The following is an 18,171-nucleotide window of genomic DNA, read 5'->3' as shown; positions in this document are numbered from 1 at the left end:
AAACTGCTCCTTTAAAAGAGAAACATTCAGATGGAAAACAAACAAAAGGACAGCAAACATGTATCTGGTTGGAATAAATTTATTTGATCTGTCTGTAAACAAGGTGATAAATCAATTTATGGCATTTCTTGGTTTTATGCATATGAAATCAGATGCATTAAAGAGACTGTATCCCAGATGTAAGAAAAATAAAGTGGTGAGGAAAAGAAATGAACAAATCGGCAAACAGGACTTGAAACTTTTTTTCTCTTTTTTTTGTGAGTACACGCGTATCCCACAAGGCCTAAACAGTGGATCTGAAGCTAAAAAAAAAAAATTAAAGAAAAAGTGCCAATGAAATGACTCCGTAGTGGACAGTGGGTAAAATCCATCTTACAACAGCAACAGATCTCTCTACATTATGGCACAGGATACACAGGTTCTGCAGTTAAGTTTCGACATGACAACCATTAGCGTCTTTGTTCCAACTAATCCCATCTCCCATTGAGTGTCATTTCTACCTTTACAAGTGTTTTGTTTTTTTTGTCGTTTTTCCTCAGTTGGACGTTACAGATAGCAGTAATGAGCGTGGACAGACCATGTGATACCCCAGAGCTCAGTTGACTATAGAGTAGAAGGCAATTTATTCCACAGTTATATTGTCAACACAGCATGGGTTTGTACAAATGCAGTCGTTTGTGTTTCTAAATAGTAAAGAAAAAAAAAAAAAAAAAAAAAAACAACAACTATGACATGAGAATTTCCTTCAGATGCTCCCACCCTTACCTCCCCTGTAGTTTCATTTTTGTTTTTTTAACCATAGTGTTACTGTCTGGTTAGAGATTCTTTCATCAGAAAAAGTTAGCAGTCATCCTTAGCATGATTTAGAGCAATTGTATAAACACCCGAGCTTCAACTACACTTGGTCCTATAAAAAGAAAAAGAAAAAAAAAAAATCAAACTGGACACACTCCATATGGTTATATGCTGGGATATCTACTGTCCAAAAATGGCAGCCTTTCAAAAACAAAATTAAAAAGAAAAAAAAAAAAACATTACAGGAGCTGGCAAACAAAACAGTATTAAGTGCCTGAGCCATTGTTACTGTGGAATGTCCATGGATTCTCATGTAGTCGGGGAGGCTGTGATGCCGGGAGGAGAGGCAACCAGCATCTGGGTGACACCAACGCTTGCAAAGTTGGGTCATGATAGCTAACTGAGCTGATCCCACACACACACACACACACACAGAACCACCCTCCCCCCTTTGTAGAACTTATTCAGGACAGAGCAGTGTGAATGTGACAGGAGAGGAGTTAGGTGGTGAGTAGTGTTTGATGAAGTGAGTCTCCTGTGAGGTTTGTAATGTTGCCTGATATAAGAAAACAGGATGGGGAAACAGGGAGAGGGGAGGAACTCAACATTTTTGGCAAAAGGGAGCCTGGAAGAGGGGAGGAGGGGGTAGGGGGGTGGGTGGCCGTGGGTTTGAGAGGGGAAATGACAGTGGTCCGAGATATGCGCACAGTCTCCCCTCCCGGACATGGAGGAAATGAAAGAGGAAGACATGACGAGCTTGGTTACTGCTCAAGTGCTCCAAAGGCATCGGCTACTCTGGGAGGGAGTGTGTGTGATCAGGTTTGGGAGGGATTAAGTGATGGGCACCGTGACACAGACAAAAGAAAGGAATATCTACTTCAAATTGATGCTATAGCTTCCATTGTCAGAGTGTTTTTTTTTTTTTTTTTTTTTTTGCTGGTCTTGGTTAAGTACAGATTTGTCATGACATCCTGTTAGCAACATGCTTATCTTTGCTATGAATCAACTTAAGAGTGCTTAAAGGGGTACAGGGGTACATAGCTCAAGTGTGTTGAGGGAAGAGGATGGGGTAGGGAAAGAGGACAACAGAAAGAGGGATAACAGATGAGGGATAAAGAAGGCAGAAAAAGAAAATGTAACTACCAACTAGGACTGAAAGTAGAGTGAAATGCAACAGGGTGGTAAAGGTGAGCTGCTAGGAGCTGGGTACAGGCTGCTTTAGTATCCGGCCTTCCTCAGGTATTCAACCATCTGAAAAGATTTCTTGTTGAGCTGCCCTCCATGGACACCTTCCTTCCCCATGATAATAACCAATGCTGGAGTGCACAAAAGGGAAAAAAAAACAATATAAATGAACAAGCATGATGACAGCAGGGCTGGTAAAACACTTTTATTCCCACCGCAGCTAAATATGGGCTACATTGATGGGACAGAGCCTGAACCCTGCACTGTGTTAGAACTGCTCCTGGGATTTTTTATTTCGTTTAACGGGACTGTTCGGGGGAGGGGAGGGGGATCATGGCCTTGACAGTAATTAGTTTTTTTTGTCCGTTTTTTATCAAGTTTTGTGTTTTTTGTTTTCGTTTTCATTTGTTTTTTCTCTCCCTCAACGACACCACGTAAGCTACGTCAAAACTAAACTAAAACCCTGAATCCCTCAAGTATTTTGCCATCGAGTACGCCTTCTTATTCAATCCGCCTCCATGGACCCCTTCTTTGCCCATTACCAAGACCAAGACTGAAAGAAAAGAGACAGAGAAGGAACATTTAGAGAAGGTGCAGAGATCACAAGTGAAAAGAGAAGAGCACAGAGCCAAAACCAGCAAGCAGACGAGACAGCTACAAAAGGAGGACAACGGCACAAAAAGCAGAAACAGTGCCTTTGGTTTGGATGCTGTATAAAGTCTAAACACTGATTTTCTTATCAGTGCTGCTGGTGGCGGTGAAGGAACATGTGACACGTTACAATTAGGAAGACAGTGTAACAGGAGCATAAATGTAAAGAACACATGCAAAGCTGTTTGTCAGTCTGATGCCCAAAACAAGCAGCAGCAGCACAGAGCTGGAGTTTGTGTTGACTGCACTATAAAATCTATAAACTTCCACAGAGACTGGACACACAGTTGATCATTTAGACTAACAACTATGACAGGAAGTGTTCTCCCAGAATGCTCTGGCCCAACAGTCAGGCTCACCACTGAACGGGAGCTAAATCAAAGTCATTGTTTGTCCAGATCCAGGCCTCAGGGGGTTGTGCCACACTTAGCAAAAGATTAAGTTAAAAAACAGCTAATGTGCACCCCAATACTTTGAAACACTCCCAAATCCACCTTGAAGCTACAAGTGGATCAAAGGTAATTATGCAGTTCACCATTTGTATTCATCCCCATTAAACCCAACATATACACTGGAGTGAGACAATATATATATATTAAAATGTCTTTAAAAAGATAACAAAAAACCCCACAACACTGATGTTTAAATTTGTGCAACACTCCTGATGGCAGGGGTGTCACAGCCCGGTTAGCCGATTATCTGACTGTAGGTTGTTTTAGTTTACAAGTTTAAATGGTAGAGCAGTCTCTGTGCCCATTTCAGTTACATTAGTAAAACATCTAAACAATATCTGCGGTTTGTCCAAGTGGCCAGTGGACTAGAACAAGAAATAAATCAAAAGAACAGCCCAGTGTTCATGTATGTTTCTGCTCCTATCAGACTTGACTGCATTCCATCCATAGAACCTAGTCTTTGTTTAATCTGTAAATATGCACCAAGCCAGCAGCAAAGAATAAGAAAGCGAAGCTTCTGACTAAGACAACACTAAAGCAGCACACATGCAGCAGCATGCTTGGAGTACCTCTCCTCAATACATGTAAGAACCCTAATGCGCCGGAATATGTATTTTACCAGAACATAGTGAAAGCATGTGAGCAGGGAAACAGATTCATACTTTGAAGGTAAGGGGTGTGTTAACCAGGAAGGAGAAAGATACATGCAGTTCACAAAGGTTTTAGGAAATCCAGGCCCAGAGGGTGTGCACAAGTGCGTGGAAAACAAGAACCCGTCTGATACAGTCTCACCTGTAAGCTTTAGTAGCTTCTGGGACGTGGGGAGGACAGGGCATCGGGGCCCATACAGGCAACATGAAAATTGACAACTCTCTGGCAAGTATCCCAAAAGGAATAACTTCAATCTCCTAATGTAATATCCATTTGATCCAGTATCAGAGAAACAAAATCATCAAGGCCAATTTACAGGACTGTTGAATCTCTACACACTTCACAATCATATAGTCAGTAGCATTTAAAACAGTTAACTTTGAAATGTGTAGGCTGCTGTGGTTATCATTTTTAGACGCATTTATAATTTATGTAACAAACCTGAATTAAAGTCAACATGGAATCTCTATTACCCTATTATTTCACAGATTTGCTTTGAATACTTTATTTTAAAAGTAATCTCTAGATGGGTAGTTGACGATCAAGCAATGTTTCAGGTATGCAATGGACAAGACAATGTGCCAGCTGTGTGTGTTCTCAGTGACGGGCTTTTAGCTTGTGAAAGCTACAACCAACACATACTACTTCAACTTGACTAAATGACATTGATGTTGGAGTTTAGAGCTGAACGGTAACTTAATATGGATTAGAATTTCATCAACTTTAAAACTGTAATACCATTTTCTAAAAGTAAACACAATGCAATACATGTTTAAACTGATAATAAACTGTTAACACGTGGCAGTTGTGAGTAAATCAGAGAAGGGACACATAATACTTATGGATTTGAGCAAAGGCTGAACCAGAATAAACATCAAATCTTTCTAGAAAATGTAAGACACTAAAGAGAGGAAATTGACAAGACTTTTAAAAATATATAGATTTGTTCATCTGTAAATGGTCTTCTTTACCAATGCTAACAAAATGTAAATCACTCACAACTTACGCTATTGGCATGGAAGACAGTTTTAAAAAATCCCTTTACCCAGGGGTCCATTGAACCTCTTGACATGAACTTGCTGTTAAGCAACCTGAACAAGTATTTCTATAGTTTTCTGATCCATCACAATCAGCTGACACAGAAAGACAATATCCAATTTACAAACACTGTACACCTGTCTGTCATATATTGAGGAAAGGTGCATTCATACATCTATCCCACATGCAAACACAACACAGAAGTTATAAGAGTAGCTAAACTAATGGCACTACATCAAAGCAGGCTACTGTTCAACTACTAAAATGTGTGCTGCAAACACTGAGTGTGGCGCTCACCTTTGGCTGCTCTGCCTACAGCAACGTTATATGTTGGCTCTCCTCCTTGACTCTTTGTCCTGATGTCCATTGTCCAGTCACTGTCAATTTGGAGGCTGTCTCTGATTACAGAGCACTTCTTATTGCCTAGGGTCAGGCCACAGGTGAAGAAACCCTCTCGGTCCTTTCCTGTTACTACATCAATTTCGTCAGGCTGGTAGAAAGCAAAAAAAAGGACAAAAAAACAAGTTAGGTCCATGCGTCTTACTAGATGAAGAATATACCATCTGTTCAGATATAAGATGCTGTGTTTTCTTTTCTTCCTTAGGTTTTCACCCTTGTTCTCAAACCTAAGTCAAACTTATTGCTGCATGCTGTTGGTGCTTGAAAGCATTGAGACTGATTAAGTGCAATACAAATGACCAATTTAATTCCTTTACCTCTCCTTCTAAGCTCCAAATTTAATCTCTGTCAACAATAAAAATCTCATAATGCCTTTAAAAAGTATTGCCAACATTTTGCACCATTCATTGAGCAACAACAAATGTAAAATAATTTACTTAAAATATTTTTTTTTTACAATATTTTCAGTTAAAAAAAAAAAAAAAAGTCCACTAAAACCCCTGAATATTCTATTTGTCGTACTTAGGCATGTATTTTGGCAATTGAGGATGTGTAGTTTGTTCTGCCATGGCACTTGTTTACAGTCTACATTAGTGCAGTAGCCACTGGGACATGTCTAAAATGTACACTCAGCAGGTAGCACACAATATAAATGAGTGTGAGACTGAATAAAACTCAAACCAATTACAATACCTACACAAAACCCTAAAGTCACATTCTTAAAGTGAAATTAATACATTTGTACACATCAATTATCCAAGAAAGCACTTCATTTGACTGCTGTGCAAGTGGCCATGATCATAAGTACAGGTATGATGAATTGTGAACAAGTATGGAGGCAATGTTTATGATTAAGAACTAAAGGTTTTAACAAAAATATTTAACTTACTGGCCAATACATGAGGCTTTACATTATCTCTTCATTTACCAAACTTCTCCAATTCAACAGCATTGCGAAAGCCAGATTATGCTTTATCCAAGTTGAGACATACCGTTATCTGGAGTGTTATTACGGTCTTAGAATCAGGCCAAACTTGAAAAGTTAAACCTCTTTTTTTTCTTCTTCTTTTGGTCAGCTGAACACAGAAGGCTGTAGTTGTCTTAGGTACTGAGAAAGCATATTGGCCCATGCCTAGATGAAAGCGCACAGTGTGTTTAAAGACACAGCTGTCTCCATTATACCATCAGTGACCAGCCCTGAGAGCTCAGCGGCCGACTGCAGCCTGAGATATGATAGAAAGGGGTGAATGCTGCTAAAACTCCACTTTATGATTACGGCCGGTTATCCGGTGCATTTCACCGCATTGTCGTTATTAATGGTTAGGTTTATTAAAGCGGGTCTATGTGGATCCGTCTGTAGAACAAAAGGCGTCGCCCCTCAACTCCAGAAATGCAGAGTCATGGCACACACGAAAGCCTCCAGGAAGGAAAAACGACCAACTCAACGGATTTCCACTGGCTAGGCTAGCGTTAGCATGGCGGCTAGCTACATGCTCGGGACCGTTAGCTGGTTAATTGCACCAACAGTTGTTTCCCGCTGGGAATCCAATTCTCCATATATCCTCCGTTAACTTGCCGCATTTAGCTGAGAGGCGACGCCGTTTGCCCAATTTAATCAAGACTGAACAAAAGAGGCCTAGCTGACCCTGGTAGCAGACAATCGGCACAGAATTCACACAGACCTTTTCACACTGACAAGAAAACACGCTAAAGTCCGTTGATAGGAGGCTTCAAAAAGAAAGCGCTAGCTTGGCCCGCATGGACCCTCCCCGGTAAACTCAGCTAACAGCGGCTTGCTCGTTCACAGTTCACCGTCTATAGCATGGCTGGATCATTTCGGAACCGTAGCCAACGGCCCGTTAAATCGACTCGAGTTTTGTTACATTCACATCCCGACGCATGCATCCTCCTTCACACAAATATTTAAATTACTGGCTGATAATTTATTTAACAGACAAAATGGAGGCTCGGGGAAACGCTGGAGACGATTGTTTAGCCAGTTAAATTTAGATAGATGCGGCAGTCAGTCAAATTATATCAGTGGCAAAATGAAAACTTAAAATATGTGCAGTGTACAACACGGGCCCACTGAAATAAACGTTAATCGAGGCGAAATGTCTCGAGTTGCTTCCACGAACAAAATGAATAAGAAACTGGGAGTGTATATCCGCCATCTTGGAAAACAAGGGGCGGTAGCGGCAGTGTGATTCACAGAAGCCGAAAAGGAAAAACCAAAAAGACTAACGACACGCCAGCACGTCAGGGAGGCGTGCGAGCACCGTTAACTTAGCGTTTTCAGCGTTAAATAATGATTTTCCAATGAGAATGACCGGCCTGATTTGAGCTAACCGCCGCCGTAGTTTGCTAATCGACGTTAACATTAAGTTAAGACTGGTCGGAAATAATGCTAGTAGGCTGCAGTTTGTGAAGCACAAACTCTAAATTCATGATGAAGTATTTAACCTGGATTCAGAATAAAAATCTTGAAACCGGTAAAGGATTTTACGATATGATTGTCTTATCTAACCGGTAACACAAGCGCGCAAGGCTGGTTGCCGCTAGCTAGCTCATAGCGTGGCTAAGCTAGCACCCTTTAGCGCCGTACCGTTATTTGCTAGCTCACAGTAACTCTCCGGTTACTGTGGCGGCTATATCTTTAAAAAAAATGTTAACTGGAGTCAGAGTGTGGAAAATATTTTTTTTTTTTTAAATGCTGACTAAAGTTATAAAGCAAGGGCGCATACGAGCCAATGCATCTTGACCACCGGATACCATGTGTACCACACTCCTCGCGTCATTCAACAAGGCCTGGCTATACAGAGAAACGCAGAGGCATGAAAAAAAATGCATGTTCGTCCTACAAAACTTTAGATACTGGCACACAGAGCGTACTAACCGTTATGTTGGCAAAGGTACCGCCGGCATGCGATGCCCAGACGTATTTGGCGTCCGTGTACCCAACAATGGCCGCGTCCTGGCAGCTGCCATCAGCCATTAGGTTGTCCACGTAGCTTTGCCAGGACATGTTTGTGAAATTAGTTCTAAGATGAAAAAAAGTACGTTGGTTGAAGCTAAGTCACAATCGTCTCTTGAACGACGAAGAAACTACAAAAAGCTGTTTTTGTCGGTGGTTTAGCGGGCCTCCAGCAAGCAAACCCCCTCCGGCTCCGTCACGTCCCGGCTTTCTTCTGGTCTCGGCAACGAAGAGAAGCCGCTGCAATCGGGCAGGCGCTTGGGTGTAGTCCTCACTAAATCACTCCGCCTGGGTCGTTGTTCGCCTTGCTGTCTCATTGCATAATATACTACGCGGCGGAGGAATATCGTGGTTGATCGCGACGGCAAAGAACAAGTGCCTATTTTTTTTCTCCAGTGCATCAAAGATTCTTCCAGTCTTGATGTTTTGTGTGGATTTTGAAGGCTGGGTTAAACCAAATAAAATGCACGTTTACATAGTTTTTTAATTCGCAAAGCAGAATAGTCATGGTTTATGAAAATCTGAAATTTAACTTTCAGCAACACCCTGGTGAAAACATATTGTTATACAGCATGTAAAATAGTTTTGAATACACAATTAACAATAGTTGTTTTGTTTTTTTTCACTATGTGGATCACCTAAGTAGGATTATCTTCAGCTTCTTTCGTTAAACACTAACTCACTGGGCTTTGGCAATGTCTTCCTATCACAGTGCATTATTTAGTTCTAAATATAGTTCAAATTCTTTATGGGCACAGTAGCCACTGCATTCATTAAGGTCACCATGACGTGGGGTCAGAGGTCACAAGGCTATCACAGATTAAAGCACAGAGAGGTAACAGCACACATTTCGTGCTATTCTTTGCAAGTGTGGATCTCCAACATCGCTGAGCCTGCTGTAACATAAGCTTTCACTTCTGCAGTATTTTATGATCCTAAAAGAAGAGGGGTGACACTGTCAGGGGCAAAAAAGCTGTTATTTCCATATATGTGTGCATGTTTACATCCTAAGCATAACTTTTACTCTGGAATGTCTTTGAGTGACTACACAGCAGGGATGTACTGCAGCTTATTTACATTTTTGAGGGTTAGAGTTAGTCGTCTGAGGTACTTCTCTGTAATGTCGACTCAAGCATTAGCAAGTTGGTGAATAATAATCGCTGGATTTGTGTGTGTGTATATATATAGATGAACAGGGTTCTTAAAGAGGAAAGTTATGTTTTCGTAAGGTGTATTTGGTAGTGTTTAGAATGGTATTGGACAGCCTAACTCAAGCAAACACTTCATTGTTTGATCGTCAAGTTTACACAAGTAGAAAACAAAGCTCAGAACACCACCTACAGTAATGCCGCTGAGACATGAAACGAGCGGTAAAAATATAAAACAATAAAACCATTAGCCAACAAAGAATAATAAAGATAAATAAATAACACAAGCATGGCCATGAGGATGCTATCAGCATCACATACTGTCTTATTGTCTACATTAAGGACAGGAAGTGCCTGAGAGATGATCACAGCAATTAAAGATGAGCCGGTTGAACCTCTAAAAGTACAGCGGTTTGCTCAAGGGCACCTGTGCAGGACACACATCTATTTAGGATTTCAGTTCTGAAGCCAGACCTGTGACTTTTACACTGCAATATCCAACCACCAGGCCATGTTGTACTGTATGTATCTGTGTTTGTGTTTGCTCCATGGAAACCATTAATCGGGTAACCACATGACTCTGTGATCTTACTGCTCAGTCTGCCTCTTCTTCTCTCCTCAGGGTGCATTATTTATCCATACTAGTTATATATCTGAAAACTTGCACTATTGCTCATATTCTGGTAACATGTTTGTGGTGTTTATCCAGGAAAGTTTTTCTCTTTTCTGAACAATGCACACTTTTCTGAACGATGCACACCTGTGGAGATATTTCTTTCAAGCAAGTTTATGAAAACAAAAACACTCCCTGCACCTTATCAGTGACAAATCAACTTTTGCTAAGTGACTTCCGCCACATGAATGAAGTGACACACGTTTAAAACACACATGCTCAGAGCCTCTCAGAGAGAAGGATCCAAACACTTGAAAAAGTGAACCCAAATCAATGTGTAGATTTTGGGAAGAAGCACACATCTAGTATTCTAACAAGGGGAGGAATATTTCAACTAAGATGAGAGGTGAAACAGCTGAACTTTACTGAACTGCTCTATGTTATTTATACATATATATATATATATTCATCTGTCTCTATTTGAAGCACTGTCGCATGTGACAGTCTTTATCTAGAAACTTCCACGGAATTCTTTTCTTCTCTCTTCTTCCAGGAGAATGAGTGCAGGAAAAGTTATTAATTGACCCGGCTTAAGGAAGTGAGCGGGACAGAAACGCGGGTCAATCAGGCAGCCACACCCTTGTCCTGTTCTCTGATTGGGTGCCGACAGTTTCCATGGCCACCTCTGTTCTGCACTTCTGCTTTGTCAAAATAGCAGCACACACAGCCAAACCACTCAGCCTGCACATGAGTCACGGAGATACAGAGGAGAGCTTACTTGTTTGCTTCAGAGAAAAGGCTTGGACAAGGCCATTAGCGCCGCTTATCATCATCTTAACAGCAGGAGAACACGTCAGCCTTATTTTTTTTTTTTGTTTGCAGATATATGTATTCCTTATTTTTTCCAGCAGAGCTTGAGTATTTAGCGATCAGTGTCTATAACAGTTTAAAAGATGTTTTGCTGCAGTTATTCGGTGCTGCACACACAAAAAAAAACCCAAACCAGCTGTACAGCGCATGCTCTGACTTCAACACTTGGCGCTGTGGCATCCTGGTCAGCAGGTAGATGCATATACCATGTGTTTGCAGCAGATTTACGGCTTTAAGTGACATGTTGCCATGAGATACGTAGCCCCCGTTTCACCGTCTGTCCTTCCTGTCTTCACTTCCAGATATTTTTAAAGAAGTGTTCAGACTGCAAGGAAGCAAAAGTTTTCAACAGCAGCAGTGTCATTATTTTTTGCACCGAAGCTGCTGACAGCTGGTATTGTTCGCCTTTATGGCCTGTGACCTGACAATACAAGAAAATACGTGCTCATGATCCTCTGTGACAGGCTGAATGTGCAGCGTGAGGAAGTACCGAAATAAAAAACAAAAGCAGGTCACAAAGCACATAAACTTGTTCTTCTGCTTTGTGTGGGGTTCACTGTGGATTAATACACATTTGCTGCTCCAGCCAGTATTAATGACTCAGTGTAGGACTGACTCAGATTAAACCGCAGTACTTTGTGAAATGCAATGAAGAAAAATGTGGCCCGGGGGCCCAATTACATGTAAAACAACGAAGATGTTTGACAAAAAAGCTTCATATACAGCTTTGGGTACATAAGCAACTTAATAAAACTTCACCATCACCAGACATATCTTTTGAAATGGTTTAAAATGCTCTGCTATTAGTAAAAAAAAATTTGCAAATAGAAGTGTTTAGGATTCTGTAAACTCTCACCCACAGTTTAATGTTGCTTCTTTGTCAATCAAGGAATCATTTTGACCTGCTTTTCTACCGTTACAGTGTTCATGTGTTCTTCCGGTTGAACCCTCATCATCTCTCTGGTGGTAACACACTCTCAACACACCTATCTTGGATGAGAATCAATCTGTGATGAGAAGAACAGCCTTTTATTCATAGTTAATCAATATTGCGCACAGAGAGTTTGAAGTTTCTCCTGAAATGACCAGCCTGCAGCCCTCAAGTATCTATGGCTCTGCAGATGGCTCTGCTTTGTCCTGCGTAGCCTGAACTGAACACAATCCAGGCCATTTTGTCACCACAATTGGACACAATTATTTATTCATGACCCTGGTTCATGCTTTGTCTTGCATAGCAGCAGGAAAAAAAAAAAATTCTTATTTTTAACTCGCACAGATGAAGGCTCTCGAAGGTCGATATGTCGGTGTATTTTTGATAAGACGTTACCACTAAAAAAGTCTGTTTTCTCACATTGCACATTATTATCAAATCATTCCACAATGTTGGAATACTGCAACGTTTAAAAACTGTGAAAACATCTGCAAATGTTGGTAAAATAATGATATTTATAGCTGGTTTAAGTAAAGTAGAAAGTGTCAAACATATTTGTAAAAATGTAGTTGCTTTTTTTTTTTTTACAGTCAACATGTAAATAAATACTTTTTTAAAAAATGTGATTTTATTTAATAATACATGTAATTTAACACAGGGAAAATAACAGTTACAAAAATTATTTTTTAGTCCTCAATATACAAATTTTTCTCTTTCAAATATTGCAAAATTAACAATCTTTTTTGTTGAATTAAATTTTGCAAAAAGTGTCTAATTTCATGTCAAACATTGTGAAAGAACAAAATATCATTTGTAACACTCTTTGGGATTTTGACCTGTTTATAGTTGTAGTTAACATGTAAATAGATGGGTTTTTTTCTATGATTTTTCTACATATTATAGATGCTTTTCATCTTTGTACATATTATTGGTGTTATTATTATTATGCATTTGTTTAGTGCTGGGGCTGCAAGGTGGATCGGTGGTTTGCATCGTTGCCTCGCAGCTAGAAGGTCGCTGATTCGCGCCCAGGTGAGGGAACCTGGGATCTTTCTGTGTGGAGTTTGCATGTTCTCCCCGTGCAGCGTGGGCTCTCTCCGGGTTCTCCGGCTTCCTCCCACACAGTCCAAAAACATGTTGAGGTTAATTGGTGATTCTAAATTGTCCGTAGGTGTGAATGTGAGTGTGCTTGGTTGTCTGTCTCTAAGTGTAGCCCTGTGATAGACTGGTGACCTGTCCAGGGTGTCCCCTGCCTTCACCCTGAGACGGCTGGGATAGACTCCAGCTCCCCATGACCCTAGTGAGGATTAAGAGGTGTATAGATGATGGATGGATGGATAGTGCTGCTGTGAAAGATGTTGCTGCTGTAACAATGGACGTTTCCCCTGGCGTGGAGAGTAATAAAGGATTATCTTATCTTTTGTTACCTTGTTATCTGTAATTTACCAACACAGGGAAAATCTGTAAAATGACAGTAAATTATTATAAGAAAAAAAATTAAGAACTGTTTGTTTTTGATTTTTTTTAAGAAAAGCTAAATTTTTACAGTGCAGTGTTATTTAAATTGACTTTACCTTTAATTCTTTAATTTGGCGGCGTGATTGTTGGTTTTATAAAACAAATCTCATCATAATGACCATGATTTATTTATTTATTTATTTTTTAAACTGAGCTTCTCATTGTCATTCCCTCCTGAAGCAGCTCGGGCGCAGTGCATTAAATATTGAGCAGCAGCAGGTAGAGGAGCTGTAGCGGTGGGGCTGCTCGCTTCCTCTCTGCTCACCAGGTCCCGGACTGTCACAGACAAAAGAAATCAATAGTAGCCAAGGGATGCACACATCCTCACCATTTCAGAGATGGAGGAGAAAGCATAAGCTCTGACAGATGAGTTGTCAGAAGGCGGTTCTTTGCAAGACTGATGTGATGAGTGTCTCTTCGAGAAAGGCAATGAAGGATAAGCGAGGTCAGGGTGGAGCTGGGGGAACGGCCATTATCATTCCAAAACATATCTCTGGCTCATAGCGGCCTGGGACAAAACATGTGACAGTCAGCTCGTGTGGCTCCAGCAACCTTTGTCCCTGGAGAAAGATCAGCAGGGGTGATCAAAGGTGGTCCGTCTGCAGCCGAGTCTCTCTGCATGCGTTAGATACATACAATGAGTCAGTCTGTTCGGAGACCTGCACCCACCCCTGGACCGGAGCCACATTACCACAACTTCATGGACTGCAACTTGTGGACGTCATACACACACACACACACACACACATGCAAATTCACTCTTAAGAGCGCACAGACACGCACACCCGCTGTCTCCTTAGAACAGATTTTTAAGATGTGGGAATGCAAATGCGCCCGACATGGAGTCCCCACAAACGCACGCAAAGGAAGAGCTTACGTAAACCCCCACGACAAACCTGAGGGCAGTGGGTTAGTGTGGATTTGAATACCGATGATGCGGCCAGAAGGCCTCACCTGCGCTGGACGGAGAGGAGACACTGTGGAAGACATAGAGACGAGTAGTCTTGTTTGTTATTTGTTTATGGAGATGAAAGGTTTCCTCAACTGCTGCGCTAATAAACCCGAAATATCAGTCGATCAAATCTTAAAAAAGCAATAAAAGCGTTTCCTCGATGCCTCCGCTGCCCTGGTATTTTCATTCAGGGAGCTTTTTTGTTTCCTGTTCCTCGTTTGGTTTGTACACCTCCCTTTTCTCTTGCGCTCTCTCCATAAAAATGCTTCAGGAATGCAGCTCATCCAACACCCACATTTTGTTTTTCTTAAAGGTCAGTTACAGTAAAATACAACTGGGTTTTTTTTTTAACCTATATTCCAAAGCAATATTGGTCAAAGTCATAGAAATCAGTCCTTTACCATTTGGAAGAAAGTTTTTGAGTGATTCAGCCCATCAGGAGGGACACCGCTGTCGTCCTGCAGGCCTAGTTACTGTACATGCAGTCCTCCTTCCACTGGTGGTATGATAATGTACAGCCTGGATATAATGCCCCACTGTTCCACTCAGATGAATAGTCATGATTCATAGTGAAAGTTGAAGTGAGTCTTCTTCTCAACGGATATTTTCATGCGCCGATCGGTTTCTCCCCGTTTTACAGCGTCCCGCTTAACTTCTTAGCGTGTCTTTAAGAACTTCTCCATTTTCTGGATTACAGAGAAACACATTTTAATTACGACATTTCCAGGCTTATGTCTAAGCTGCGAAGAGTGGCGTAAATACACACGAATCGTAACAGCCGAATGAATAAAGAAAGACGTTGTGGTTTATATTAACGGTGGCTGGAAAAGTGCAGAATGATGCATCTCTGTAAATCCTCCCGATGACAGTAAACGGAGACTCCTCCAGTCCACAGCTAAAGTCAGAAACATCTTTTAATTTAGCCTCCTCGGACTCTACAGATTCATTCCAGAGGTCTGACTGTAACTTAGAATGCAAACATGCTGTACAGCCCTGCTTTATACGCTGGCATGCATGAGGTCTGAATTCTTCTGGTTTAGTCCCCATCTCTTGTGGTGAAGTGTTTCTGCACGGTGACGAAATGAGCTGTCGGTCAGCCAGACTTTGAGCTGTTTTTTTTATTTTTGGCTCTGATGAATTTCTGTAGGTGGTGCTGTTCTCTCTGTATTTACCTTAACTGCCTGCTTCTTCTTAAAACATCCATTCAAATTAGCTTGAAAGTGTAAACCACATCATTACTTTCCAGGAAAGCTGAAGTACCTGATCCTCAATAAAAAAAGCAAAGTTTAAGTGTGTTTGTGCACACGTGGCATGCTGAGGCACTACTCTGCGGTGTCTGTCAGTTCTGAAGAAGAAATACGGTTTTTGTTTGCATTAAACACACATATATTAACCGTATGATGTAAATACGCAGAATAAAATGTTTGGATTTTGTTTGGATATGTTTCACTGTATTTCAGAGGCTGTAATCAGTCCTTTTCTAAAAGGGGATGTAAAGTTAAATGGCCTTTAAAGTCAGTAGATGTGCAGTTTTTGGTTTTATTTCATGTTTTAAATGACTCCAAACTCATATATCTGTGTTTATAGACAAAAATAGCAAGTAAAAGGCAAAAAGTTTTCCAACTCTGCACATCCCAGCTACAATTTATTTGTTCTAAAAACATTCTGAGAAAAACCTGCAACGTTCTAGTAATGTTTTCAGCTGAGAGTTGTTGTTTTTTTTTTTTTTAAGCTACCAGAATGTTCTTCTTAACGATAACTTAAGACATTGTAAGAGTGTTTGTGATATCAGTGTTAGATTGTTCTGTCCTAATATTCTGAACCCTGTAACGCTGAGTGTATCATTTTAGATACACGAGGTTTGGAGACCTCTACATCGTCAGTGTGCTTCTTTTTATTTTTTTTTCCTTGACAAACCTGATGTACACAATCAGACACATGTGGTGCATGGATAATCCACCATGGGTCAGTCATTTATGCATCAGATGTAGCAAAAATGATGCAAATTAAAACTCATATATGCACATTACAAATTACATTTTTGTTCTGAATTCGTCAGGAGGTTTAATAAACACTTCAGTTTCCAAGAATTAGAATTTTCTGGCGATTATTTCGTGGTTCAAGCTTTATAGGGTTAAAACCCACTGTTGCACTGAGAACACTGTTCCTTTGCTGTCATGTAATATTGTGGAACATTGCGGGAATGTTTCATAGAAGGACGTTCTATGATGTGCTATCTCAACAACGTCCCCAAAACCTCCTGAGAATATTGCAGACTAAATGTTCTACCTTTGTTAACATATTACATCGCTGGGACTTTTTGTAAAGAATGTTCTTGAGGTGAGAGGCCTCGATGACATCCTGAAAACGTTTTTTTGAGTTTGAGAACGTTCCTCTGTTAACATAACCTGTGACTCTGACAACATTTTCTGAACATCCTTTGAACGCTGATGTTGAAATGTTGTGTTTTAACCTTTCAGGGAGATTATTTGAAATGAGAAAAATCATTAAAATATACTTTGAGTGTTTAAATAAAACTTTAAAACATTTGTAGAACTTACAGGTAATGTTAGCAAACATCATGGGAACATTCCTAAAGGACTACTGGCATATTTGTTGTGCTATCGGTATATTTTTTACTGAAAAGTAGCAAAACATTACAGGTGCTTTTCCCACTTTGGTGCCTTGAAAGCACCAGAGTTGACTTTACTCTCCTAATGGACTTGAATCCACTGTAATGGTACAAATCCACCACAAACTGTGACACTCAACCACTGACCTTTCGATTTCAGTCATGAACTTTTGAGCAGCTCTTAAGAAGACGACGCGTTCAACGGAGGAAAGAAAACCCAGAAACCAAAACTGTGGCGCCGACTTGGGGCCTTCGTTTTGTTTATTTCTCTGCTCATTTGATTACCACGCCAGTACGCTGGTACGTACAAATGCCTCCAGTCAGGTGTGCATGACTCTGAAGGTGACCAGTTGTGACAGCTCGGCGCCTGGAGAGCCACTGCACATGACGCCGTGGTTGTTTTTCCATCCGCTGCCTCAGCGCTGAACCCCGCTCAGAGCGAGTGAGTCAACACTTCAACACCTGGTTAGTTCTTTGACCGCCACACCCCACTGATATGAATACATGTTTACAGGCCGTATATGAAGCAGCCACAGTTAAAGCTGTCTGCACACCCACTGACCAACCACCCACGCCACATCTACACACAGACACACACACAAGCGCCACGAAAAGTCCTCTTAACAGAGAGGCTGTCATTTGCAAGTCAAATAAATAATAAATGCACTGCAGCATACAGCGCTTGGTGCTCGTGTGCAGGTTTTGTTCGACGCAGATGAAATTTGATTTTTTACTACATTTTTTTTTTATTTGTGATGCCACGATGATGAAAAAGTGATATGATTTACCGCAACCAGAGTGCCTCTTTCCTCTTACCTGCTAAACTACACTCACCTGCCGCTTTAGGTTCACCTCTGAAGTCTAATGCAATCCGATGCAAACAGCTGCTTTTATGAAGTTTTTTTTTACATTGCAGTTTTTGTTGATGTTGTTGAAAGGCTGATGATTCAATCTGATGAGATCACAGTGAGCGGAGGTGGCAAATGTTTAGTCCGCCCAGTGGAGAATCATTTTTGTATTAAATTGCATTCGATTTCACAGGTTTACCTAATAAAGTGGTAAGTGGGTGTATTTCTTATCATATGTGCTGAATTTTCTTGAGCTTTTTCAGAATCAGAAAGGTTTTAAATTACCAAAAATGTTTTCACATACAAAGAGTTTGACTTATTTGTTTTGGTGCACGACAGTAAACAGTGACACACAGGTTTTAAAAGCTGCTGCTGCCAGTTAGTAGGTCAAGTGTAATAAATCACAAAAAGCAATAGAAATACTTCCAGTGTGCAGGAATTTAATCACCTGAGAATGTGCAAGCTACAGTTTTATCAGCACTGTTTATTTCTTCCACTAAAGTTCCCCTCATTC

General features: G+C 40.7%; 1 protein-coding gene across 2 annotated transcripts; it reads right to left on the bottom strand.

Annotated features, from left to right (window-relative positions):
* Nucleotides 1–63: 63 nt before the first annotated feature.
* Nucleotides 64–8,401, bottom strand: pfn2b (profilin 2b). 2 transcript variants are annotated; one of them, XM_008291706.1, is made up of 3 exons: nucleotides 8,068–8,393; nucleotides 5,070–5,262; nucleotides 64–2,111 (listed from the first exon to the last, which is right to left on the bottom strand). In XM_008291706.1, the coding sequence occupies exons 1-3, from the start codon at nucleotides 8,194–8,196 to the stop codon at nucleotides 2,014–2,016; spliced, it is 420 nt and encodes a 139-aa protein (XP_008289928.1). In that variant the 5' UTR covers nucleotides 8,197–8,393; the 3' UTR covers nucleotides 64–2,013. The 2 variants fall into 2 exon arrangements, with proteins under 2 accessions (XP_008289928.1, XP_008289929.1); XM_008291707.1 differs by lacking the exon at nucleotides 64–2,111 and adding an exon at nucleotides 2,171–2,533 and having other exon boundaries at nucleotides 8,068–8,401.
* Between the last annotated feature and the right edge of the window lie 9,770 nt (nucleotides 8,402–18,171).

The sequence above is a fragment of the Stegastes partitus genome, unplaced genomic scaffold, assembly GCF_000690725.1.
Source record: "Stegastes partitus isolate 25-593 unplaced genomic scaffold, Stegastes_partitus-1.0.2 Scaffold756, whole genome shotgun sequence".
Classification (NCBI taxonomy): domain Eukaryota; kingdom Metazoa; phylum Chordata; class Actinopteri; family Pomacentridae; genus Stegastes; species Stegastes partitus.
Note: the sequence above shows the minus strand (reverse complement) of the source record. Positions and strands in the feature narration are given on the sequence as shown.

What these genes read in the sequence shown, in the direction of transcription:
- pfn2b (XM_008291707.1), bottom strand. Translation starts at nt 8,196, where the DNA reads ATGTCCTGGCAAAGCTACGTGGACAACCTAATGGCTGATGGCAGCTGC. An exon ending in GTACCTTTGCCAACATAACG is followed by an intron (nt 5,263 to 8,067) that starts GTTAGTACGCTC and finishes GCTTTCTACCAG; the next exon opens with CCTGACGAAATTGATGTAGT. An exon ending in TGTAGGCAGAGCAGCCAAAG is followed by an intron (nt 2,534 to 5,069) that starts GTGAGCGCCACA and finishes CTTTTCTTTCAG; the next exon opens with TCTTGGTCTTGGTAATGGGC.